Source organism: Elephas maximus, chromosome 3 (genome assembly GCF_024166365.1).
Source record: "Elephas maximus indicus isolate mEleMax1 chromosome 3, mEleMax1 primary haplotype, whole genome shotgun sequence".
NCBI lineage: Eukaryota > Metazoa > Chordata > Mammalia > Proboscidea > Elephantidae > Elephas > Elephas maximus.
In genome coordinates, this window is record NC_064821.1 from 148152991 (window position 1) to 148179197 (window position 26207).

Genomic DNA, 26207 nt, shown 5'->3' on the forward strand with positions numbered 1-26207 from the left:
ATGAATTATGCTGTGAGTGCTGGCCTAGTGGTGGGCATCTTCATCGGGTTTCAGAAGAAAGCATACACTTCTCCAAGCAATCTACCTGCCCTCATTGCACTGCTCATGCTGTATGGGTAAGCTGTTTAGGCCATGAGCTAATGCCAACAAAAGAGAAGGCAGGGGAGGGGGTATTATGTCCCGACAACAGACCTGGGGTTTCCCCAGTGGCTGTAGCATGGGCAGACTTAGCCCCTAGCCCCAGGGTCTGGCTTCTGTTCCTGACTCCTCCATGGATGGAGGTATTTCTGAGGCTCAGTCTACTCAGGGACAGTGTCTTGAATTCAGACGCCACGTGGTCTGAATCTTCTTCTACTCAAACTGTGGCCTGACCAAGGCAGTATGAGAATCTCCTTACCTGCTCCTTACCTCAGCTCTGGTTCCAATTCATCTGTGCCCAATCTGCCCATCTTAGCATCTCCAGCTGTATGCTGAGAGGTGTCTGCACACAGTAGAAGGCTCTAGCTGAAGAGTCAAGGACAGAGGGTGACATGGGGCCTATGGTCAGTAGAATTATGGAGCAAAGCATGCAGCCTCATATCCCTGGCCTACCACTTACTATACATGCAACTGAGGACAAGTAATTCACCCCGCCTGGGCCTCCTTTTCCTCATCTGGAAAATGGAAATAATGATGCTTGTCCCTTCCTATGTAGGCCAGTAAGGAGCGTGGTGGCACAACAGTTAAACGCTCAGCAGCTAACTGAAAGGGTGGTGGTTAGAACTCTCCCAGCGGCACTGTGGGAGAAAGACCTGGACATCTGCTTCTGTGAAGATAACAGCCTAGGAAATCCTATGAGGCAGCTCTACTCTGTCATATGGGATCACTATGAAATAAAAAATAGGCTCAGCAACCCCTAACAACAACAACAACATGTAGGCCAGTAGAGTCTTGTAAGAGCAGCGGGCTCCATTCACTGCTCTTGGAAATAGAGATTTCAGGAAGCAGCTGTGAGACGTCAGCTCCAGTGAGCTGTGAAGATGATCTTGTTGCTGCCTTCAGCTCTGCTTTGCTGTCCCAGGCTGGAGGAGAAAGGATTGCAGAGCAGAGAACCATCTTATGCATTACGTAACTTGTTGCCATCGAGTCGATTTCAAGCCATAGTGAACGTATAGGACAGAGTAGGACTGCCCCATTCAGTCTCCAAGGAGCGGCTCATGGATTCAAACTACCAGCCTTTTGGTTAGCAGCCGTAGCTCTTAACCACTGCGCCACCAGGGCTCCGTGCATTGTATAAGGCTTTATAATTCACAGAGTACGGTCCCAGCTACTGTCTCATTTTCTTCTCACAAACCCTCCTGGGATGGTCAGGGCAGGTATTATTTTAAATGGATTTAAAAGGTAAGACACAGAGACCAAGGGGATAGAGTACCTCTGGTCCCTCTGGGTCTTTGACCAGTTCAAACAGTTCACCTCAGGTGTGAGGATAATGCATTGTTTCTGAGGTACAGCAGGTGGGATGGCAGTTGGAGCTTTGTCCCCTCTGAGTTGTTTCATTTCCCACAGGTGGGCAGTCATTCCCATGATGTACCCAGCATCCTTCCTGTTTGATGTCCCCAGCACAGCCTACGTGGCCTTGTCTTGTGCTAATCTGTTTATTGGCATCAACAGCAGTGCCATCACCTTCATCTTGGAATTATTTGAAAATAACCGGGTGAGCATGACTTGCGTGGCTTCCTTGTTTGATTAGTAGGATACCAGAGAGGATGTGTTATCAAGCAGGGCGGTGGGCAAGCACTGTATCTAGAGAAGCTAGTGCAAGATGAGTTTTTTGCTTCCTCTTTCCTCCCTTCTCCGTCCCTCCCTTCCTTCCTTAGCTCCTTGTTTATTTGTGTTCTCTGAGTGTCAGGGGTTTCTGAACTCATTTTGCAAGCTATAAATGACCGTTCATAATCCTAAACTTGTAGATTTGCTTGCTCCTTCGAGAAGGCTACCTCGAGGACTTCAAATGTTAGGCTTTACACATACACAGGTAATACAGTCATGTGATTTCAAAATTGTAAAGGTACAAAAAAGCATACAATGAATCCTTCCTCCCTGTTTCCTAGTCACCCAATTCCCTTCTCCAGAGACAGCCTCTCATTCGAGTTTCTTATGCATTTTTCTGAAAATATATAAGCAAATACATATATAGTCTTTCTCCCACTTTCTCATGCAAATTGTAGCATACTAACATATGCTATTCTATGTACAAGTTAATCCTAGGGCAGGATTAGGAATTTATGGTACTGAATGATTTACTTTTATGAGCTATGAAGTCCAGTTGTCCCCATCTCCACCCCCACAGTTTTCTCTTTGCCCATAAAAAGCAGTTTAATTTGCTTGCTAAAAAAATGGATACTAAAAAAAAAATGCCAATGGCTGCAGGAATTACTCCACACACAGAGGCACACACCCGCCACGCCACTGTGTCTGACTGGGTCCAGACCATGACTGTCCTCAGAATGTTCCCAAGAATTGCTGGGCTCGCCCATGTGCCTGTGTCCCCAGCAGCCTTTCCAGCCTTTCCTTCCCTCATTAACGCTTCTCAGTGCTGAGGGTGGGCACTAGTCTCCGTGTCCCCCCTGCTCCCCATGCCCCCGTCTCCCCCTCTGCCTCTGGGACCTGCTAGGAGAACAGAAGACAAATAAATGTGTGTTGAGGCCTCTCAGCCCGTGGCCGTTCCTGACATTGATGCTTCCCAGGTCTTATTAGGCTTTCTGCGGCCACTGAGCAAGAAACGAAACTCCATCTGTCCCATGGCTGATGAGAAATTACCCAGTCACACTCGGACCTCAGAAGGGAGAGGGATAAGAACAGAGGTCCAACGACAGCCAGAGCAGCTGGCAGACTGAGAATGCTGCTCTTCAGTGCTGTTTTCCTCACAGGCTCACAGCTCACTAAGTCTTAAGAGAGTATGTTATTTCTGAATAATTAAAGAGCAAGGCTAAATCCACCCAGGAACATCCTTCCTCCTGCAGGCTGCACCAAGATTCACTTAGCACACCCCCCCCCCCCATAAAAGCTGGTTGCTTTCATGCAAATTATCAAATAGACGGATGCCAAAGAAATTCTCAGTCTCCCACAGGAGGCTCCCCAGTTCCAGTCGCTGCTCTCCCTGCTCAGTCAAGACATATTTACTCCATGTACACCACGGAATGGATGCACCAATATAAATAAGTGTGACCACTCGTCCTGCCCTCAAGACGCTCCTGTTCCAGTGGGGAAATGACCCACACTCCAAGTTAGCAACTGATATAAACCACAGTACAAGAGATTCCACCAGACAGTGTGTGACAGAACATCAAAGGAACGAAACAGATAAAACACCATGGATCAGAGTAGGCCAGAATAGTGGGCTGCAGGGTCAGGAAAGTCTTTGTGGAGGAAATTTGATTTGAGCGTGACCTAGAATAAGTAAAATTTTATTAGCCCGTTTAATAAATATTAAAGTGCCTGCTATGAGCTAATCACTATACCAGGTATTTAGGAAGAACACAAAAATAATCAGGACCCAGTTCCTACCCTCCAGGGGGCCACCAACTTTTGGAAGAAGGCAGATAAAAAAATTAATCATGGAATGTGGAAAGTACTGAAGAGAGGGTTGGTTATTTTACCATAGGAATCTGGGAAGGCTTATGAGAGAAGGGGCTACTTGAGCTAACTTTCTGAAGAAGAATAGGAATCTGCCAGGGAGCAGAAAGGAAAAGAACACCCTTTCCTGCTAAGAGTAACAGGTGATAGAAACAGCCAGTGCAACGGCCTAGAGGCAAAAGAGCACAGTGCATTGTGGGAAGGGTATGTTGTGGAGGGGGAAGGGGAGAGGGGTGCAGTAATGTGAGCAGAGGCTCTGAGGCTGGAGAGCAGAGAGCTTGTGGAGTAGGGGTGGGCCAGATGAGCTTGGCTGGAGTGGGTGGTAGCTGCTCAGCTGGGAGCTTTGTCGGCTTCACCCCTTGGTGTCCCTTCTGTCTTCTTGGGGGAGGCTCTCCCCAACACTCCCACCCTGGGGCAGAACTGAGTCTGACCAGCTGAAAACAAGTCCCCCCAACTCAACACATACCCCAGAGAGTCTCTGGCCCTCTTGTCTGCTGGTGACAGTCCAGACAATGGTAGCTGCCCCTGAGGGGAGCTGAGAAGAGCATTCCCAGGCATGGACCACTTCAGAAGCAGGGCCGGGAGAGGCTCTGGGCCCCTCTCCTGTGGTACAGGCCAATGAACGAGTCTCAGGCCCCAGTGATGGCTCACACCAGTACACAAGGCAAGAGACACTGGGTCTGCCAGTGGCAGGTGTCTCTGAGGGCCAAATCATGTGTAGTTACAAAGTACGTTTGTAGGGAGAGTTCACCAAGGAGATAGCTAGAGGGCTGCTTCTCTACGGATTCCTCCTGATGCCCACGAAGTCAGCTAGTTTCAAGGAGAGTAACTTGGCAGTTTATCACAGTTATCCCAAGTGCCCACACTGTACTGCGCATAGTTGTTGTTGGTGTTAGTTGCCACTGAGTTAATTCCAACCCGTGGTGACCCCATGCACAACAGAACAAAATGTTGCCCGATTCTGCACCAGCCTCAAGATCGCTGGTATGTTGAGTCCATTGTTGCGGCCTCTGTGCATTTTGAGTGTCTTCCAGCCCAGGGGGCTCATCTTGCAGCAGTGTATCAGCACTATGTTGTGATCCATAGGGTTTTCACTGGCTAATTTTCAGAAGTAGATCGCCAGGCCTTTTTTCCTAGTCTGGCTTCGTCTGGCAACTCCACTAAAACCTGTCCACCATGAGTGGCCCTGCTGGTATTCGAATTAGTGGTGGTATAACTTCCATCATCATAGCAACCCCAAGCCACTGCAGTATGACAAACTGAGAGATGGGTGGTGGACTGAGCATCGTAAGTGCTAGAAAACACCGGCTGGATGAGTGGAGCAGTCCCCACGCACCAGAAGCTTACAGGGAGCCCTAGTAATTGATTAGTCCTGAGACACCTCCTCCAAGTACTTCGGGACTTCCCTATCAAACCCCTTGTGTTCTGCTTGACAAATCTCTGTGTCTGCAAGCCTTCCCCTGATCCTGCCGCATGAAAGCACACAGGCCATACTTTGGTCAGGAGGGGGGCAGGTAGGCCTGGCCCTACTGCTGGCAATCCTACTGCTCTGTTTTTCAGACGCTGCTCAGGTTCAATGCCGCACTGAGGAAGCTGCTCATTATCTTCCCCCATTTCTGCCTGGGCCGGGGCCTCATTGACCTGGCGCTGAGCCAGGCCGTGACAGACGTCTATGCCCGGTTTGGTAGGTGGCAGTCGAAGCCCTGGAGGGTGGACCTGGATCCCCCAAGGCTGGGAGGGCTGCAGCAGGAGCTCCTACGTCAGACCATCAGCCTGGGTGGAGGGTGAGGGGTAGCTTGTTGTCTGGGGTTGTCTACTGCCTAGAAGGGGTGAGGGTGCCTCTATTTCCATGGCTGAGGAACCTCAGGAAGGACTGAGGGTAGGACACTCCTCTTTGCTACTCTGACTTGAGGAGCCCAAGATGGGACTGTCATTTTTGGCTCTTGCTTGGCGATCCCTTGCTTAATGCCTGGCCCAACTGCCCTAGTGTCGAAGCCAGATCTATAACAGTGAGCTGGGGCAGCTGAAGTGAATTCAATTCATGTTGATTTCTGGTGGCCTCTGTCTCCAGGTGAGCAGCACTCTTCAAATCCCTTCCAATGGGACCTGATTGGGAAGAACCTGGTTGCCATGGCAATAGAAGGGGTGGTGTACTTCCTCCTGACCCTCCTCATCCAGCAACACTTCTTCCTCACCCGATGGTACGTTCATGTTACTGCCCTGAGGGTGCCGATGCCAGCTCACTGTGTCCCAGGACTTGATTTCACACAGATGTGGTTGTCTCTTTCCTCATGACCCCTGCTCCGTGATGTTTTTTTTTTTATTTTATCAAAGCCTGGCATGTTCTGAATAAGGCAAGAAGGAGAACTGAGTTAAATAGGCATGCTAGAGTTTGTGAAGTGCCTAAACTTTAAAATATTTTAAATACAATGTTATTACCTTCGATTACTCATATTTTATCCTCTTTATTAACATATACTCATTTTAATTTGGATGGTAACGTTGCAAATGTCAATGGTTAAGGAGTGTCCAAGTCCAGAAACTAGATTCATGTCTTCACCTGAAAATAGACAAAAATAAGCTCTTATCCTAATTGAAGATTTGAAAGTGGGGGTAGGGAAGGAGGGGAGTAATATGCGGGCAGCGTATAAGGTCCCTGAGTAGTGCAAACCATTTGCACTCCGCAGCAAACCAAAAGATTGACAGTTCAAATCCAACCAGTGATGCCTCAGAAGAAAGACTTGGTGATCTGTTTCTGTAAAATTGTTGCTGTTAGTTGCCATCAAGGCAATTTTGACTCACGGTGACCCCGTGTGTGCAGAGCAGAACTGCCCCATAGGGTTTTTAAGGCTGTGGCCTTTCAAAAGTGAATCACCAGGCCTGTCTTTCAAAGCACCTCTGGGTGAGCTTGAACCATCAACCTTTTGGCTAGTAGTTGAGTGCTTAACTGTTTGAGCCACACTGGGACCGTCTGTAAGATTGTAGCCGTTGAAAACCCTATGGAGTGCAGTTCTACTGTGACATACGTGGGGTTGCCAGGAGTTGGAATCGATTTGATAACAGGTTTCTTTTGGTGTGAGGTTAGCAGAGCACCATAGAGGGGTAAGGGGCAGTGATGATGCCCCCTCCACACCCTGGGGGAGGGGTAGAGGTGGCTGCCAATCCTGACTCCACACCAGGACTTTTTCCCTCAGGCCCTACCGGCACGTGCTTTGTTCTGACCTGGGTGCTCAGGTTTCCAGGGGTCAGCCCTTCTACAATCCAGAGTAATTTTTACTGGGTTTGGCCCAGGAGCCTGAATTGCAAATCCCTGGACCCTCCTTGGGTGCCTGGTGGCGCAGTGGTTAAGAGCTTGGCTGCTAACCAAAAGGTCAGCAGTTCGAATCCACCAGCCGCTCCTTGGAAACCCTATGGGGCAGTTCTACTCTGCCCTGTAGGGTCACTATGAGTCGGAATTGATGCAAGGGGTTACGGATCTATGGTCCTCTTTAGGGCTTAATGCAGGGCAGGATTCAATTGTGCTGCTCTCAGAGTTGGAAGCTAATGAGTTGGCTTGGGTAACCAACCTCCGCAGCTCTCTCACACACGAATACCTGCCACCTCTTAAAAAAGACGTGGCTGACGCTGCAGAGGGGGCCTGAAAGGGCTGAACAGCCCCACAGACAATTCCTCACACTGTCTCCCATAACCAGAGCCACTTCCAGATCATGTGGTTTTACTCAAAGTGTGTTGACACCTATTGTCTCATTCAGTCCTTACCACAACCCTGTGAGTAGGAGGACAGATTCATTTCCAGTAAATGCATTCCCTGTGAATCAAAACAAGTCATCTGAACCTTTATTTACAAATGGCCAGACTCAGCTTGAGAGGATGACAGGATAAGAAACAAGATACTGTCCAGGAAAGCTTGCTAAGGAGGGCTTTCCAAGGCTGTCATCTTTACAGAAGCAGACTGCCACATTTTTTTCCCGTGGTCCAGCTGGTGAGTTCAAACCACTGACCTTTCAGTTAGCAGCCAAGCACTTAGACACTGCACCGCCAGGACTCCTAGGCCCAGGGGAGCATACAGCAATCTCTGGCTTTAAGAAGCTCACTGCTCGGTAGGGGGGAGCCTTTTCTTACAATTCAAGCCTTAGGGGTGGAAGCCCAGGTGAGGGCAGAGGTGTGAGAATAGGAAGAAAAGTTAGGTGAAAGATCAGAGGCATTCGGTCCTGTTTCCTTCCTCTAGGAGGCATCCGGTCCTGTTTCCTTCCTCTAGGAGGCATCCGGTCCTGTCTCCTTCCTCTAGGATCGCAGAGCCCACTAAGGAGCCCATAGTTGATGAAGACGATGATGTGGCTGAAGAAAGACAGAGAATTATTAGTGGGGGAAATAAAACTGATATCTTAAGGCTACATGAACTAACAAAGGTAAGAAAATAGGTATAGGCATGTTCCTTTGGAGGTGCTTGTTGGAGCCACAGATGGCACGGCTTCATAGTTTGCCTTCTGTAGAATAAGCTATAATTTTGTGCGAGCAATTAGTTTTCCTTATCTTATTGGGAGTTCGCCTCTTTGTTTTATAACTTATCTTCTGAGAACGTCTAATTCCAATGCATTTTTCCCGGTAATTATCCTAGGTTAGCACAGGGTCTCAGAGGGAGCCACCCCAGCTGAGCATCACTGACCTTTCTCTGTTCCAGTTCTGCGCAGTATGGGTCAGCTCCTGGGGATGGGACCCCAAGCGTTTCTTTTGCACGCTGTCACTCAGCATCTCTTGTGAGCCCGTGTCAATATTTAACCTCCTGATCCTGTTACTTTTCCCCTAAACCTACTTTCCTCATTGCTGCCTCTTCTCCTCCTACAAAATCCCGTCTCAGTTCCTAAGTTCAGTTGCTCTGCGCCTTGCAGGTTTATTCCGGCACCTCCAGCCCCGCGGTGGACAGGCTTTGTGTCGGAGTCCGCCCAGGAGAGGTGGGTACTCTGCAGGCCACATGGGAGTGGGCTTCGGAAAATCAGCTCTAGAGCGTGTGTCTTCTTCCTTCTGAAGCAGTACTACCCAATAGAAATGCAAGACACGTATGTAAATTTAAATTTTCTGGTAGCCACGTGAACAAAAGTGAAAAGGAAACAGGTGAAACTAATTTTAATAATATCCTTTGTTACCTAATACGTCCAAAATATTATTTTAACATGTAATCCATATAAAACATTATTAAAGGAGATCAATTTACATTCTTTTTTTTCATTCTAAGTCTTCAAAATCAGTGTGTTTTACATTTACAGCACATCTCAACTCAGACTAGACTTATATCAAGTGGTCAGTAGCCACATGTGGCTAGTGGGCTCTGTGATGGCAGCACGATTCCTGCCCCCAACTCACACACTCACCCTTCCAGGTACCAGGCACCATCAAGTCACGTCCAACTGTGGGGACTCCATGTGTATCAGAGCAGAATTAGGCTCCATAGGGATTTCGATGGCTGACTTTTTTGGAAGTAGATCATCAGGCCTTTCTTCTGAGGCACCTCTGGGTAGACTCAGCCCTTCAACCTTTTGTACCACTCAGGGACCCCAAGTATACACTTGCCCTAAAAAAAAAAAAAAAAACAGTGTTGTTGAGTCCATTTCAACTCATAGAGACCCTATAGGACAGAGTAAACCTGCCCCATAAGGTTTCCAAGACTGTAATCTCTACGGAAACAGACTGCTACATCCTTCTCCCATGGAGTGGCTAGTGGGTTTGAACTGCTGACCTTTCAGTTAGCAACAGAGCACTTTAACCATCATACCACCTAGGGGCTGACATTGCAGACCTTCCTGGCCCCCAATGAAATGTTCAGACCTGCTTCCTTGTCTTCTTCTAGCTTTGCAAAGCATTTTCTCATGCATTATTTCATTTAATCCTTGAAACAGCCCTATGACATGGTGTCATTACCCAATTATAAATAAGGAGGCTAAGACCCAGGAAGGAAAATGTGGCTTCTCAAGTTCACACAGCAGGTGACTCAAAGCCAAATCTCTCTATGCCTAGTCCAGAGTTCACACCCCATAGTGGGCCACGACCCTTGGCGGTCATCGGCACAGCAAGAATTCAGTGAAAAGAAGAGAATCTGGACAGAGAGGAACATTGGGGAAATGTGTTTTGATTTGGGGCATGAGAAGACCTTCAGCTTTGGACATTTCCAAGAGGGAGGGGTAGGAAGCAAAATCAGGGAAATCAGCCCAAAGGCAGTCCAAATGAGGAACTAAAATGGGAGTTTCCAGTGTTTTGCCAAATGCTTTCCATGTTATCCTACTCCCAAGTTATCAAAAGAAAAGAAAGGGGCTCTCAACTTTTGCCTGGAGCCAGCCTTGGCTGGAGGAACTGTGAATACTGGTGCTATGTCTTTGATCCATACTTTAAACCCCATGCCATCAAGTCGATTCTGACTCATGACAGCCCCACGTGTTTCAGAGTAGAGCTATGCTCCATAGGATTTTCAATGGCTGTTATCTTTCTGTTGTTGACCTAAGCTCCCAGAATGGTCTTGGTCCCTGCAGCCCCATCACACACAGCCTCTCCAAGGCAGTGCCTCCAGGTCCTGTCCCTCAGCCCTGTGGATGCACCCATGACTGACCCCTAGAACCTTCTGGGGGTACAGAATGCCTTTTAGGGACAAAGTTTCAGTCTAGGAGGGGAATCTTGGGAAAAATGCCCTGGGCACTCACATGGCCCAGCACCTAATTCAGCAGGCACGCCTGAAGCCCAGGACAGAACGCAATATAATTTTCAGCTAAAATAGCAAACATTCTTTATTCCTCCCACAGACTCTGGCTCCCTTACTCCCCTCCTGAGTTCCAGCCCCCCTTACTCTGCTCCCTCGGGCTCCCTGACAGCTTGCTGCTCCACTTTCTCTGTTTCTGCTCTGGCTGCCTTGGACTCCATGGGTTCCGGTACAAACTGAGCTTCTCTCTCCTCTTTCCCATCCCCCATCCCAACCGCGGTGTTGTGTGCCTGCTGGGATCCCGGAGACAGCCCCTCCCCTCTCACCATCTCCTCCTGGAGACATTTCTATACGGTGGTAGTGGTGAAACTAGCTTTAGATTAGCTGCCGTTAACACAAGGTGAGATCCTGTCCCTTTCCAGGTCTCCTTATCTATGAAAGGAGGAGTCGGGGCTGAAGGACACTGCACTCCTCCAGTACCATCTGTATGAATCCCTGGTACATAAATTTATCCAGGTCTTTCAAGCAAAGACATTAGGCGAATGACTATGGACTTAGACACATCTGAACTCCATGTTGTGGCCTCAAGGCAGGATATGATCTAGCTTCCGGCTTCTCATGGACTTCATCTCCTACCATTAGGTCTCTTGCTTACTACACTTCAACTGCATTGACTTCTTTGATGTTTTTGGAGCACACCACACTAGTTCCCATCAATGGCTGTAATCTTAAGGAAGAGATTGCCAGGCCTTTCTTTCTTGGCACCTCTGGGTGGATGTGACCACTAATAGTCAATTAAAAACCATTTGCACTACCCAGGAAACCATAAACCCTCTTTTATTAACCAAGTAGAACCGAGTATAGAGACTATGCTACTTCCTCCTCTATTTCTGACTCCCATTTAAGCCTGTCCCATACTCACCACCCTATAGCTTCTTCCTTGATGCAGCCCCCATTTCCTTCCCTCCAAGTCAATTGCCATAGTTTCCCAACTTCTTGGCACTTCCAGCCTCGATTCCCTCCAGGCCATGCCACACACCATTGCTGAGGTCATTCTAACACACAGCTCTGAGCATGTCACTGTTTAAAACCCGTCAGTGCTCTGCATTGCCTCTGAATGAATTCACAGCTCTCTGTCTTGGCCCATGTCCGTCCCCAGCCCTCCACCTCATCTCTCTCCGGCTCACATGCCCAGGCTCCTGACAAACCAACAGCTTGCAGTTCGGATTCATTGTATACTCTTTCATCCTCGCCTACCTTGCCCATCTGCCTAGAATGCCATTTTCCTAACTGATCACCTGCAAAATTCCTCTTCATTTTTTAAAACTCAGCAGAAAAGCACGTCTTTTTTGAAGCTCTTTCTGACCCTCTAGGTAGAGTTGGCCCCAGTACACTCTTCATCATCACAGTTCCTTCAGTGTGTTATGTGCTCACTTGTTACACATCTTGCTCTCCCTGCTAGACTGCACCTTCCTTGAGGGCAGGGCTATGGCTTATTGCCTTTGTCCAGTACCAGGCGTGGTAAGGAGCCCTGGTGGCACAGTGGTTAAGAGCTCAGCTGCTAACCAAAAGGTCAGCAGTTCGAATTCACCAGCCGCTCCTTGGAAGTTCTACAGGGCAGTTCTACTCTGTCCTACAGGGTCACTATGAGTCAGAATCTGCTCAGCCACAACGGGTGTGTGTGTGTGTGTGTGTGTGGTGCCTGGTAAACTGCAGGGCTTTATAAATGAATGCATGAGTGAAACAGAGGGAGGCAGGGAGAGAAGAAAGGAGGGAGGAAACTCCGTATCTCTAGGGGAAACCAATTCTGCATTTTCTCCCTTAGTGCTTTGGCCTTCTGGGAGTGAATGGTGCCGGCAAAACAACCACATTCAAGATGCTTACTGGGGACACTTCAGTAACCTCAGGTGACGCCACCGTAGCAGGCAAGAGGTGAGTGCCCTACTCTTCCCGTCTCAGGGTGTCACTCACAGGTCCTAGGCCATGCCCCTATCCCAGCATAGAGAGGGTGATCATCAGACCCTGCGCCTGAGATGCTGAAAGGTGAGTGCAGAGGGGTGTACATCCCGGAGAGCTTGGCCCAAAAAATCCAAAATGCGGACCCGCTGGAGAAAAACTGAGTTGAACTGAGATTGTTAAGGGTTCCTCTGCAAGCATGGGTTCTTAGAAAGTTCTGGGAAGCACTAAACCGGTTCTTTACTTTTTGGGAGTCATGAACTCCTTTGACTATCTGATGAGCACTTGCACTCTTTCCAGAAAAACACGCTGCCCTCTCATTACCTCCCTCCACACTTTCTGCAGTCTCTGGGAATTTACCAAGTCCTAAAGCACATTTATGATCCTGCAGAGACCCCTGGATCCCAGGCTAAGAACCACCATAGAGATCAAAGCGACAGCAGCAACTCGAAAGATTAGATAGGAAACTTAGAGGGGCAGTGGAATTATGTTAATGGGCGAGAATGGTTGCACAACTCAAAGAATGTGATCAGCGTCACTGAATTGTACACATAAAAATGGTTGAATTGGTATATGTTTTGCTGTGTATATTCTCAACAACAATGAACTAAAATTAAAATATGTACATTATTTTATATATATATATGTACACACAAACCATCCTAGATGAAGCATCCTTTCTCTGGGTTAAGTAGATGGGTGCCGGTTCAAGGGCCTCCTGGGATCTTAATCAGTATCAGCTTTTTCTGTGCTGAAGCGTGGGTTTGCTGGGCCAAGGAGCATAAAGGGGAAACAGGCGTGTGCTTGTTCTGAAGGGTGACTGCTACTGTCTGTAATGAGGTGCATTTAGACAAACTGGTTCTCTATAGAACAGGACAGGAAGCATGGGCTCTCGCTTGTTTGTGTCTATCCTGACCGCTTCTTACACACACTAGATGTGTCTAGAGAAACTCAATGCTCTGATTTTATAAGTGGAGTTGAGTGCTGTTGACATCTTCCCAGCTAGCATCTGCTTGACTGGGGCTTCCTTCCTTCACCTGAGAGCCATCCTCAAGATGGCCCAATGCCCACTGGGCAGGAGGCATCCTGAGCACTCTTCTGTGGCTCAGACACCATGAAATTGGTTTCCCGGCCTTCCACGCCCAGCCCTATTGGGACTGGAGCAAAGGGACTGGCAGGAATGGAGCTAAGCCATGGCTGGACCTACCCCATCAGCAGATTCACCTTAGCTTAGTCATGATGGCAACAAAATGAGACATTAGGGAAGGGAATGGGGGATGTAACGGAAATTTACCATGAGACACTAAGTTATAGCCAAATGAGACACAAGTCTGGTGTCCGGAGGTAAAACTGAGCTGGAAGCTAGAAATAAACTATAGGTTTAAGGCACAGGATTGAAATTCTCTGGTAGGGTAGCTCCTGTGAATTTGGCAAAGTACCCTTCTTGCTTCACTGGGTGGCTTTAGTTGGTCCAGTCATACATGAGGTGGCTTTTGTCATAGTGGGGGACTGCTTGGCCTCTCTCTGTTCCATCCTATTATAATCATCCTTTAGTCATAGATCTTAAGCTGTAAGGTTGGGGCAGGAGGGAGGGGCTACCAGATAATCAATGGATAGTTTTCTTTTTTTTATCTTCAAGGCAAGATATTTTCTAGTGGGCAAGAATATTTGAGTCAAACTACATTGTCAAGTTGATTCTGACTCATAGTGACCCTATAGGATGGAGTAGAACTGCCCCATAGGGTTTCCAAGGCTGTAAATCTTTAGTTATGGAAATAGACTGCCATATCTTTTTCCTGAAGAGCAGCTGGTGGATTTGAACCACTGACCTTGCAGCCGAGTGCTTAACAATTGCCCCACCAGGGCTCCTATTCTAGCCAAAGGAAGCTAATAGAACCCAATTCACCTCACTCATTCTCCTCATCTACCTCTTTGTTCTGGGTGGTAATCTGATTGGTTCCCCTTTCATGGACTGTACCTCTGCCAATTCATAAGAATGGAAAGGATGGAGAAGTTTACCTCCATTGGGAAACATCTGTCTTCTCTAGCTACTTCCCAAATGTCTGAAAGGGATCAAAAACCACTGATCATTTTCTTAAACTTGATGGTCTCTTTGTTTTTAAACTCAGGTGTGAGGTGATTCAATCATAAACAAAGTTGCCCTTTGGATAACATGTATTCAGTGTATCCTAGGCCCTGAAACTATGAAGGATCTGACTGGATTCAAAGCTTAGAACTCCTGAAATTCACCACTTTCTAACCGAAGGACCCCTGCTTTGATTCCGAAATGTTGTGCACATTTCTGAAGCAAAGAGGGAGAAGATGCAGCTTCCTTATTCTGTTGACAGAAGCTTCTCCAGTCCCAGCTCACTAGTTACCCTTCTATGGAGGAAACTCACAAGCTGTTCTTTCTTCTTGCAGTATTTTAACCAACATTTCTGATGTCCATCAAAATATGGGTTACTGTCCTCAGTTTGATGCAATTGATGACCTGCTCACAGGGCGAGAACATCTTTACCTTTATGCCCGGCTTCGAGGTGTGCCAGCTGAGGAAATTGAGAGGGTAAAAATACTTTGTTGTGACCACTTGCAAGTTTGATAAACTATAAGTCTGTTTCATGAGAGCAAATTCATTTAAAGATGGGAAAAGTGTAGCACGTTATCCATGCCTTTAGTCAGCAAATGCTTACTGAGTGTCTGTGTGCTAAGTCCTGGTCTAGGAGCTGCGGGCATAATAATGAACAAAACAGACAAAAAAATCCCGGCCCTCATATCTAACAAAACTCTGTGTACCTTTATTCTTTGACCCAGCAATCCCATTTCTGGAGAATTACCCTGAAGATACACCTCCAACTATAAAAAATGCACAAGGGGTATTCATTGCAGCAGTATTTGTAAATGCAGAATTTTGGAAACTTCTAAGCATTTAAGTAGAGAAATAGGTTGAATAATTTATGATACATAGACACAGTGAAGTTCTGTGCAGCAGTAAAAAAAAAAAAAAAAAGGATGAGGAAGATCTCTGTGAACTGATATGGACTGATTTCCAGGAGATGCTGTTAAGTGAAAAAAGCAAAGTACAAAAGAACATATGTAGAACGCTACCTTTTATGTGAAGAAGAAGGAAAAATAAGAAAGCATACACATGTCTGCTTATCTTTACAAATAGAAACCCAGGAAGGATGAACCGTAAAAAATGATGTAATGATCTACGAAAGGGAAGCCGGATAAAAAGGAAATGGGAGGGAGTAATTCTTTTCTGATGATGTCTTTTTGTACAGTTTTGACCTTTGGAAGCATGTTAATGTTCTACATGTTCAAAAGAGAACATTAAATCAATAAGACTAGGAAGAGGGTAAAAATGAAAACAAAAACAAAACCTAATATTGAAAGCAACCTGAAACAGTTTAACCTAATTGTATTTCAAGTGAATACTTAGTCATCACACTGAAAGGGAGAAAAGAAAGAGCTAGTACAAATAACTGAGGAACACAGTATTTGACTGTATACCCTCAGTCTTGGGCAGGGTGGGATGGGGGAGAGAACCACAAAATCTGAGCTTTTTCTAGTTGTCGTTGTTGTTAGGTGCCGTCGAGTTGGTTCTGACTCACAGCGACCCTATGTACAACAGAATGAAATGCTGCCTGGCCCCGTGCCATCCTCCTAATCTTTCTAATAGGTTTGTTTTTTAAATAACGATGTGGGCAAAGTGATTCTGAAACAACTTTAGGTGTGTTACAGGATTGAGCAAATGAGTAAATGTGTTGATACTGTTGGAAGTCAGAGTTCTCTGTGTAGAAGAAGGGGCCTGCAAATATGGCATGAGTGAAGGCAAGAAAGAATCCTGTGGGCATAGATTGGAATTGTAACTATCACTGTAGATTCACGACTTCTAAAAAAATATATATGTATGTACACACATATATATGTCTTTGTGTATGCCCATATATGTGCTCAAGCATATTGAGCATAAATATATATATGCATACGTATATTCCCAGCTCTGTCTTTTGAAAAGACCAAGAAGCAAAAATACCCCGGTAGCAATGAGCACACTTAATGCCCAAATTTTGGTCTCTATTCCCCACTAACAGAAATCATCACTCCTCAGATAAATGACTGACCCCAGATCTGAAACAGCATACATATAAAATATATCTGAAACATTTTATAATGCCAGAAAGTAAGTAAATGCTTAAAAAAAATGTTGGAGGAGCATCACAGGAGTCATCTTAAAGGGGCTTCCACTAGCCAAATATGGGACAATTTGAGCATCAAAATAATTAAGCACCATGATTAATTATAAACCATTGGGGGGAAAGTAGGAATCCATAAATCCATATCGTTAATCAATAGATGAATAAATAAATGGAAGAGAAGGGAGGGTTCTTGTGGACAGTCAAATGCTGAGAGCCATGACACAGCAATTAGAAAGATTAGATAGGAACCTTGGGAGGCAGCGACTTAATGGGGGAGGACCAACTCAGAAAAGGAGGGGGAGAATGGTTGCACAACTCAAAGAATGTGGTCAGTGTCACTGAATGGTACATGTCGAAATGGTTGAATTGGTCTATGTTCTGTTATGTATACTCTCAAAAATAACAACAAAAAATAAATTTTTAAAAAATGCTGGTTAGTGTGAAGGAAATGCTGGAGTTGGAAAATCACCGTTTCGCAACCATCATAGTAAAGATGAGATTGTGTAACCATTGTCAGTGGGTGCCAACTCTAGCGGAAGTTTTTGATAAGAAGCAAGGTATTTGCATGGTCAGAAAATACCTCCCTATAGACTGCTTATTAGTTGCAAGGGGAACTAATACGGCAGAGAAATCAGACAGCATCTTGACCAGATGATCAAAATTAGCATTGCCAGGTGGGACAGATGGACATCGCATGCCTCCAGATGTGCTGCCTGGGGAGCACACAACCTCACTTGTGTAGGATTCTGACTGGGAATATGTAACCTGAATCTAATGAAGAAGCATCAGACAAATTCCAAATGAGAGACACTCCATTTAAACCCACACACACACAACCAGAGCCTGTACTCTTCAAAAATATCCAAGTCATAAATTGCGGGAGGTAAATAGACATAATGACTAAATGTAATGCTGACGCTATGCTGAATTCTGTGCTGGAGAGAGAGGGAAAAATAATGTGACAAAGAACATTATTGGGCCAGTTAGCAAAACTGAACTCTGAACCATAGATTAAATAAAAGTATTGTAACAATATTAAATTTATTAAAGTTGATAACTGTACTGTGGTTTTATAAGAGAATATCCCTACTCTTAGGAAATACACAATTAAGTATTTAGGAGTGAAGGGCCATGGTGTATAACTTACCCTAAAATGGGTCAGAAAAAAGTATGTGTGTGTATACGAAAGAGAGTAAAAGGTTTCTGAATATTCCTTGTACTACTCTTGTTCTTACACTTTTCTGTAAATTTGAAACTATTTCTAAATAAAATGTAAAAAAAAAAAAAATTCCTGCCTTCATGGAGCTTACAGTCTACTGGGAGAGATAGATAATAACTGGATAAATAAGTAAAATATACATCAGAGAGTAATTGCTAGGAGAAAAATAAAGCAAATGTGGGGTTTGGTCAGGTAGGATGGCCCAGGGAAAGCCTCATAGAAGAGGTGACTTTTGAGTGAAAACCTAGAGGAAGTGAGAGAGTGAGCTATGTGGTTATCTAGAGGAAGAGCATTCCAAGTAGAAGGTACAACAAGTACAAAAGGCAGAAGCATGATGGGCTTGTCTCCATTGACTTCCCTTGTCTACCTCCTGTGTATGTGTGTCTATAAATGCACAGACAAATACACATACATCCATTCACTTGTTGGTCTCCATCTAATTCCCTGTTGAGTTCCTCCAAAGCACTGTCGTGGCCTAATTATCTTGTTTACTTTGTCTATGGCCTCCCCCTCCACTCTGTGAATATGGCAGTAATGGCTGTGTTCACCATTAGTCTGCAGTGCTTCATACAGTGTCTGGCTCATGGTAGGTACTCAGGGAGTATTTATTAGACACAGTGCTCTGCTTACAGATCACATCAGACTTTTGCCCCTCAGCCGTAGGCTTCAGAGAGTTGGCTTAGGCTTTGCTGTTTTAAAAGTTACAGGAAAGGCAGCCGCCATCTTGACCCCTTGTTCTTCCATGAGTCCAGAACACAGAACCGTAGGTGTGACTGTGTCAATGGGTGGAGTCAACAGGTCTGGGACCCACCATCTTCTAAAACAACCTAGAACTCTTCCTCCTCCACCTCTAGCCGTAGTCCGGGACACTCAGTAAGAAGAGCTGCCTTGCTCTGTGTAAGGCTGAAGGCCAATTCCCAGGGGGCAGCACCCAATGAGCTCCAAGCCACAGAGCAGAAAGGAGCATGTGCTAGAGGCCACCAGCAGGTGGCCCCATCTCAGCCTAGCTGGGTCTGTCATCCTGGTGGCTGAAGTTTTAGGGTATTTGCTTGTTTGCCTTCCCAAACAGGATTTCTTCTTCTCCCCTAGGTTGCAAACTGGAGTATTCAGAGCCTCGGCCTCTCTCTCTACGCGGACCGCTTGGCCGGCACGTACAGTGGGGGCAACAAGCGGAAACTCTCCACAGCCATGGCGCTGATTGGCTGCCCGCCGCTGGTGTTGCTGGTAAGGGGCACCGCAGCCCGCGGCCAGGGTGGGAGGCCCCAGGAGCTTAAACCGAGGGCAGTATCTCTTTGGTTGGGGGAGACATGTTCTGGGTCAGCAAGTTTAGAGAATGCAGCAGTTTGTTTCTAGTCTGAATTGCTCCCTGTCGCTTGTTTTGAGCAAATCAGCCCGGTTTTTAGTTCACAGATCTAGGATGAAACTGGAGCTACAATACATTCTCACTAAAAGTTCCTTAGAAGTCCTCTGTGGGGCTTCGGGCCCCCAGGAGGGAAACTCAGCCCATGCTGCGGGATGTCAGTGTTTGGTCAGAAATGACATCTGCCTGAGGAGCTCGGTTTGCAATCTGAAGTGGACAGCAGCATTGCCCTGGATCAAAGGGCACCCATGTCGTGGAGCAGCCCCTAGTCGTGTGATGCTCACCTGAGCTAGACCAGCCCTGAGGTCTCGTCCCCATGTAGCCTGAGGGTCATGAGGGTCACAGGACTGGACCCAAAACAAAACAAAAAAACAGTTACCATTGAGTCAACTCTGCCTCATGGCGACCCCATGTGTCTCATAGTAGAACTGTGCTCCATAGGGTTTTTAGTGGCTGATTTTTCAGAAGTGGATCACCAGGCCTTGCTTCCAAGGTACCGCGGGGTGGACTCAAACCTCTAACCTTTCAGTGAGTAGCTGAGTGCATTAACCATTTGTACCACCCAGGGTTTCACAGGACTGAGAAGGGAACCTGAAAAGTCACTTGGGCCATCTCTGTGCCTCATTAAAAACATTTATGTAGTTTTTTTTTTTTGGTTTTTTGTTTTTTGGGATAATTCCATGTTGCCTTAATCATTGTTAACCCATTCATGGACTGAAATGGGTCTAGAGGTGTGCAAAATATTTCTTCACTCTCTGATTTAGTCTCATGCCTTCCGTACTCCACACCTGGGGACACTGTGCCCCTCCCAGCTGAGGCTGACTGTATGATGTCCATCAGCTCTTTCTCCCCAGAGGCCAGAGCAGCTCAGAAGGAGCCAGCCAAGGGGGATACAGTATCCAGGAGAAGCCAATTCCAACTGCACTGCCCCTTGCCCTCTGTCCTACCCACAGGATGAGCCCACCACAGGGATGGACCCCCAGGCCCGCCGCATGCTGTGGAACACCATCGTGAGCATCATCAGGGAAGGGAGAGCTGTGGTCCTCACATCCCACAGGCAAGAAATCCCAGGGTCTCAGGGAAGGGTGGGCGAGAGTCCTCCCTACTCTTCCTCACCTCCTTGTTCCCCCCTCCCCCAGCATGGAGGAATGTGAGGCCCTGTGTACCCGGCTGGCCATCATGGTGAAGGGCGCGTTCCAGTGCCTGGGCACCATTCAGCACCTCAAGTACAAGTAAGGAGATGATGTGGGGGACACCCTTTGTTACCTTTGGGGGGGTTCAGCCAGGCCCTGGGCTCTGTGCTGACGCTTGGGAGAACTTTGTTGCCCCCTCACCCTACAGGGCAAAGGCAGGCAGTAGCTGGGGCCTCCTTCTCCAGCAGCAGTTGGAGAAAGCCATTCTACTGATGAGAAACTCTTCTTTGTTGTTGTTCATTGCCCTCAAGTTGATTCTGACTCATGGCAACCCTATGTGTTACAGAGTAGAACAGCCCCATAAGGGTCTTCATGGCTGTAATCTTAATGGAAGCAGATTACCAGGTCTTTTCTTCTATGGTTCCACTGGATGGGTTTGAACCACCAACCTTAGGTTAGCAGTTGAGCACAAACTGTTGGTGCCACCCAGGGAGCTTAGAAACTCCTCTATATTGGGCTAATTGCTTGTGGTTGAAGGCACACTGGAGTCTCTGGATGGGGATTCTGATCAGGAATCTGGCAATCTGTGATGAGGGAGGGTCACTCTCACTGCCTCATCATCCCATCATTTATTATGACAGATCCAGTATCAAATGACCTGTTTCATAAGAGTTCACAACCAATGTAGGAATGATTAGGAAACCAAATGGCTTGAGAACCAGTTTTTCTTTCTAGCACATTGTATGCTTTTGAGTCTGAGAAATGATCCTGTGTTATACTGATAAAAACCAGCAATGCAGGTAATCTCGAGCAGGATTATCCTGTACCCATAAATTACAAGCTGCTATAGATAATTTATTAACAACACTTCTTGTGCCAAAATTTGGAGCCCTGGTGGCCCAGCAGTTAAGAGCTGAGGCTGCTAACCAAAAGGTCATCAGTTCAAATCTGCCAGCCACTCCTTGGAAACCCTATGGGGCAGTTCTACTCTATCCTACAGGGATACTACGAGCTGGAGTCAACAGGTAATGAGTACCATTTTTGGTTTTTGGAGCCAAAGCTGGAAATCAGTTAAAATAAGGTTATCGTAATAACATCAAGCTTCCTTGCATTCTGATACACTTTATAAACTAGGAAGGGGAGGAAATGTGGATTTATAATTATCACTCATTTATTTGACAAACACTTGTTGAGAGCCCAGAATATAAAAGTCACTGAAAGGAAGAGCATAAAAATCACCTTATCTGTGTGAGGCTCTTAGTCTCAATGTACCCATGGTGGTGTGTGGCACAGTAGATATTATCCTTCGTATGTATCAGGGCAGATGAATGATGGAGGGAAAGGTCTAGTAGACAAGCTGCATTTGGCAAATGGGTATCTGGCCCTTGATTTCTTGAGCAGCTATGGCTTGGACACTGCATAGACATTTATGGGCTCATCTGCCTGTTGGGTCAGCAGACCTGTGTCAGTAGCACTTCCTGTGCCGGACTCCTGGGGAAGTAGATGTCCCTCACTGCTTTCCCTGTGGAGCCCTGGTGGCACAGTGGTTAAGTGCTTGCTGCAAACCAAAAAGGTCAGCAATTCGAACCCACCAACCTCTCTGTGGGACAAAGAGGTGGTGGTCTGCTTCTGTAAAGTTTACAGCCTTGGAAACCCTATGGGGAAGTTCTACTGTGTCCTGCAAGTTGCTATGAATGGGAATTGATTCAATGGCAATGAGCGGGTTTTCCCTGTAACCCCTCAATATCTCTGTGGTGGAGCGAGTAGGGATGAGGGTTCCACACATGGAAGGACAGCCATTTTTTTGAGCTGAACAATGAAAGGCATCTTGCTGTAGAGAGGAACAACCCTAGGTCATGGAGGGGCATTAAAATAAAGTAGAGCTGACCCAGTATGTCCTGCCGTAAGGATGTGCTGACCCTGGGTGGGCCATTCTTCATCCACATGAAAGGTGACCAGCTCATGAAGGCAGGAGAGAAACACTGGTAGCCTTGGCCCTACAGCTCCATGTGCTTCGGGAAGCTTCCTCGGGAATGTGCTGCCAAACCCTTGCTCCCACCCAAGATCATCTCCTGAAGACCCAGTCAGCCTTTGCTACCACTGATTTTGCACTGGTCCCACATGTCTTTATGAATGGGCCTGTGATCTCCACATGGGGCTAAAATCACCTTTGACTTCAGCAAGGCTGTCTATCTCACTTCACCACACAGACATGTTACTGTTGTCAGCTGCCATCAAGTCAGCCCCCAATTCATGGTGACCCCATGCACGATAGAACTAAACGTTGACAGATCCTGTGTTATCCCCATGATCAGTAGTGACTGTTGTGATCCATAGGATTTTCATTGGCCAGTTTTCAAAAGTAGATTGCCTAGTAGATCTTCCTAGTCCATCTCAGTCCAGAAGCTCTGCTGAAACATGTCTGGCATCATAGAAACACTCAGGCCTCCACTGACAGATGGGCAGTGGTAGCGCATGAGGTGTTTTGGCCGGGAATCAAACCCGGGTCTCCCACATGGAAGGTGAGAATTATACCACTGAACCACCAATGCGCCTATTACAGACATTTAAAACCAAAAAAAAAAAAAAAAAAACCCATTGCTGTCAAATTGATTCCAACTCATAGTGACCCTATAGGACAGAGTAGAACCTCCCCATAGGGTTTCCAAGAAGTGGTTGGTGAATTCGAACTGCCAACCTTTTGATATGCCCCCAAACTGATATCAAACGACTTCTCCTATTGGATTTTTTCTCCTAGTTTTAAACATACGCACAAGGTCTATGATACGGGACTTCAACCCCCAGTATTTCCTACTCAAAATAAGTCTATTCCTTATTTTAGGATTGCCTTAGACCCAACCACTAACAGAGGCCTGTCCTGCACCATGTGCATCCCCTAGGTTTGGAGATGGCTACATTGTCACAATGAAAATCAAATCCCCGAAGGATGACTTGCTTCCTGACCTGAACCCCGTGGAGCAGTTCTTCCAGGGGAACTTCCCGGGCAGTGTGCAGAGGGAGAGGCACTACAACATGCTCCAGTTCCAGGTCTGCTCCTCCTCCCTGGCCAGGATCTTCCAGCTGCTCATCTCCCACAAGGACAGCTTGCTCATCGAGGAATACTCAGTCACACAGACCACTCTGGACCAGGCAAGTCTGCCCGAGGCGCTCCAAGTGCAGAGCGGGGCGGAGGCAGAGACTGGGCCAGAACGCTCAATGGGGGCAGGAACTGACACCAGACAGGGCATGACTTTCCCAGGTTTTAATACACATTGGTCTCTCTGCCCATTAGGGGAAAATTGTTTTCTAACTATATTTTAGTCATCAGCAAACTTCATTGACTCTTTGACATCATTGTTCCTCACTGCACTATGGCATGTTATTTCATCCGTGCTGCTTTGTGGTGGTGGCTTTTTTTTTTTTTCTTTTCAGGTCAACTGTACTGATGTACAGTTTACATATAATAAAATGTACCCATTTTAAGTATATAGTTTGTGAGTTTTAATAAATGTGTATGCCCATGTGGGATTTTTTTGTTTTGTTTTAATAAACATCATTAAAGACAGTCCAGAGTCCCTGGGTGGTGCAAATGGTTAACCCACTCAGCTGCTAACCGAAAGGTTGAAGGTTCGAGTTCCACTCTGACACACATGGGATCAGGACTGACTCTATGGCAACTGGGTCTGGGCTAAAGACAGTCAAATAAAGTAGGTGGAAGCAGCCACGTGTGTATTTACTCCTTGAGGAGCTTGCTCACCTGCGCAGATGAAGTCACAAGCTGGAGTCGTGGCCACACTCTACACTCTAAATGAACAACAAGGAAGAAAAGAGATTGGCTATCTTTTTAAAAAAAAGTTTCTTTTCTCTAAAGGAGTAGAAGGACCTGTTAGCTAAGATCCTGTCTTGCCTTGGTGACCCCAAGTTCTTTGACTCCTCTGGTGGGAACTCCCCAGAAATAAGCTTGTTCAGGTCCCTGCAGGCTGGGGTTCCACGTGGTAGGACACCCTCTCCTGGGCAGGCCACAAGTCACTCCAGCTGTGTTGTATGTTAACCGCAGAAAATAAAAGCAAAGGGGTGAGCGGGTAGAGGGTGCTGCATTTCAGGAAATCTCTACCTACTCTTGCTCTTCTCTTGCCCCCAGGTATTCGTGAACTTTGCTAAACAGCAGACAGAAGCTCACGACCTTCCTCTGCACCCTCGAGCTGCAGGAGCCTCAGGAGCCAGACTGCAAGCCAAGGTAACCCTGCTCCTTTTTCACGGCCCGCTGCTTGGGGCAGACCTTGGCTTGGAGGCCCACCTGGTCCCCTGGGTCTCCTGCAGAGAGCCCCGCACTTGCCATGTCCTTGCCACATCCCCATCATGTTCTTACCACGTGCCAGCCAACCCCACTAGCTCTGTGCTGAAGCATTTTCCAGCTGGTGGTTACATAGGTTTCTTCAGTAACCAGGAAACCATTTGGATGGTATGAGAGAACATTTTTGAAATGAACTTCCTTACATGTTTTTTGCTTATAGCAAAAATAAATGCATAAAATACACTTGGATTTTAGACATAAGAAGTCAGGAAAGTAGGAGACAATATGAAAGCATTTTGGTTGTTGGGATACTTGAAATCTATGTCTGGTCAGATGTCTGTGTTTTAAGGGAAGGGAATTAGCCAGTCCCCAGGCACTCAGTTTCAATGGAGGAGACAGTTGGTTAGATCAAAGATTATCACCTGTTGTAGGAAGGGGGCGCTTTGGTCTTTATAAAAACATCAAGATGATGGAGGAGGAAGTAATAGCTGTGTCTCCTGACCTGTCATAACTCTTGGATGAGTGCTTCCAGCTTCCTGCCCTGGCACCATGCTTCACGTAAGGAGTGTGCACCCCCATCGCAGTTTCCCAGAAAGATAGAGAGAGCTAGAGAAAGTCCTGGATGAGGTGCCAGCGTCCAAGTGCCTGTTGCCAAGCACGGAATTTTAAGAGACAAATTAACTCAGCCAATCTCTCCTAACTTTCCTGTCTTCTATTTTTCAAATCAGAGCATTTTTCTAATAAGCAAAGATGTGCAAAACTTTTTTATCCCTTAAAGTTATTTCTCACAGCCAGTTTCTTGATTGCAAGAAAAATCAAATACAGCTAATGACTGAAACACTCCCTTCTAAGGCAGTCCTTGTAATGAATATTTCTCCTGCCTCTGGTGGGGACATAATGGTTACCTGGTAAGATTGAGGGAGCCCTGGTGGTGCAGTGGTTAAGCACTCAGCTGCTAGCCGAAAGGTCAGCAGTTGGAACCCACCAGTGCTCCATGGGAGAAAGATGTGACAGTCTGTTTCCATAAAGATTAACAGCCTTAGAAACCTTATGGGGTGGTTCTACTCTGTCCTAAAGGGTCGTTGTGAGTGAGCATCAACTCCACAGCAACAGGTTTTTAATATTGACTTTGCTGCCCGAGGGCCCAGAGGTACCTAAGTGAAGACAAGACTCCTGTCCTGGGAAGGTTAGCTTTGCTGAGATTTCCCATCCACTCTTTCTCACTTAGGAGCCCCTGGGTGGTGCAAATGGTTAAATGCTCAACTATTAACTGAAAGGTTGGCGGTTCAGATCTACTCAGACATGCCTTGGAAGAAAGGCCTGGAAATCTACTTCTGAAAGGTCACAGCCATTGAAAAAAGCCCTACGCACAGTTCTACTGTGAAACACATGGGGTTGCCATGAGTCGGAATTGACTTGCTGGCAAGTGCTTTGTTTTTTTGGTTTCTCATTTATGCATCTCCTATTGACAGTGGTAGAAAATTATTTTTGGAAAGCCATTTGCAGTTACGTATCTTTTTTATAGGAGCCCTGGTGGCTCAGTGGTTAAGAGCTCAGCTGCTGACCAAAAAGTCGGCAGTTCAAATCCACCACCTGCTCTTTGGAAACCCTATGGGGCAGTTCTACTCTGTCCTGCAGGGTCGCTATGAGTTGGAATTGACAGCAACAGGTATCCCTTTTATAACTCAGGCTACGATAACGCAAAACTACCAATGGTCTCCCTGCCTTGTGTTCCCCAGCATATTTCTT

At 46.6% G+C, this 26207-nt stretch overlaps 1 protein-coding gene across 1 annotated transcript in view; it reads left to right on the forward strand.

Moving 5' to 3' along the window:
* The window catches only part of ABCA4 (ATP binding cassette subfamily A member 4), a 176256-nt gene that overhangs the window by 148066 nt on the left and 1983 nt on the right, over window positions 1–26207 (forward strand). The window contains exons 37-49 of the mRNA XM_049879742.1: window positions 1–116; window positions 1546–1693; window positions 5173–5296; window positions 5684–5813; window positions 7901–8021; window positions 8502–8564; window positions 12123–12229; window positions 14675–14816; window positions 18761–18895; window positions 19985–20088; window positions 20171–20263; window positions 23065–23314; window positions 24306–24401. Coding sequence (XP_049735699.1) covers window positions 1–116; window positions 1546–1693; window positions 5173–5296; window positions 5684–5813; window positions 7901–8021; window positions 8502–8564; window positions 12123–12229; window positions 14675–14816; window positions 18761–18895; window positions 19985–20088; window positions 20171–20263; window positions 23065–23314; window positions 24306–24401 — 1629 coding nt within the window. The remainder of the gene's footprint in view (window positions 117–1545; window positions 1694–5172; window positions 5297–5683; window positions 5814–7900; window positions 8022–8501; window positions 8565–12122; window positions 12230–14674; window positions 14817–18760; window positions 18896–19984; window positions 20089–20170; window positions 20264–23064; window positions 23315–24305; window positions 24402–26207) is intronic.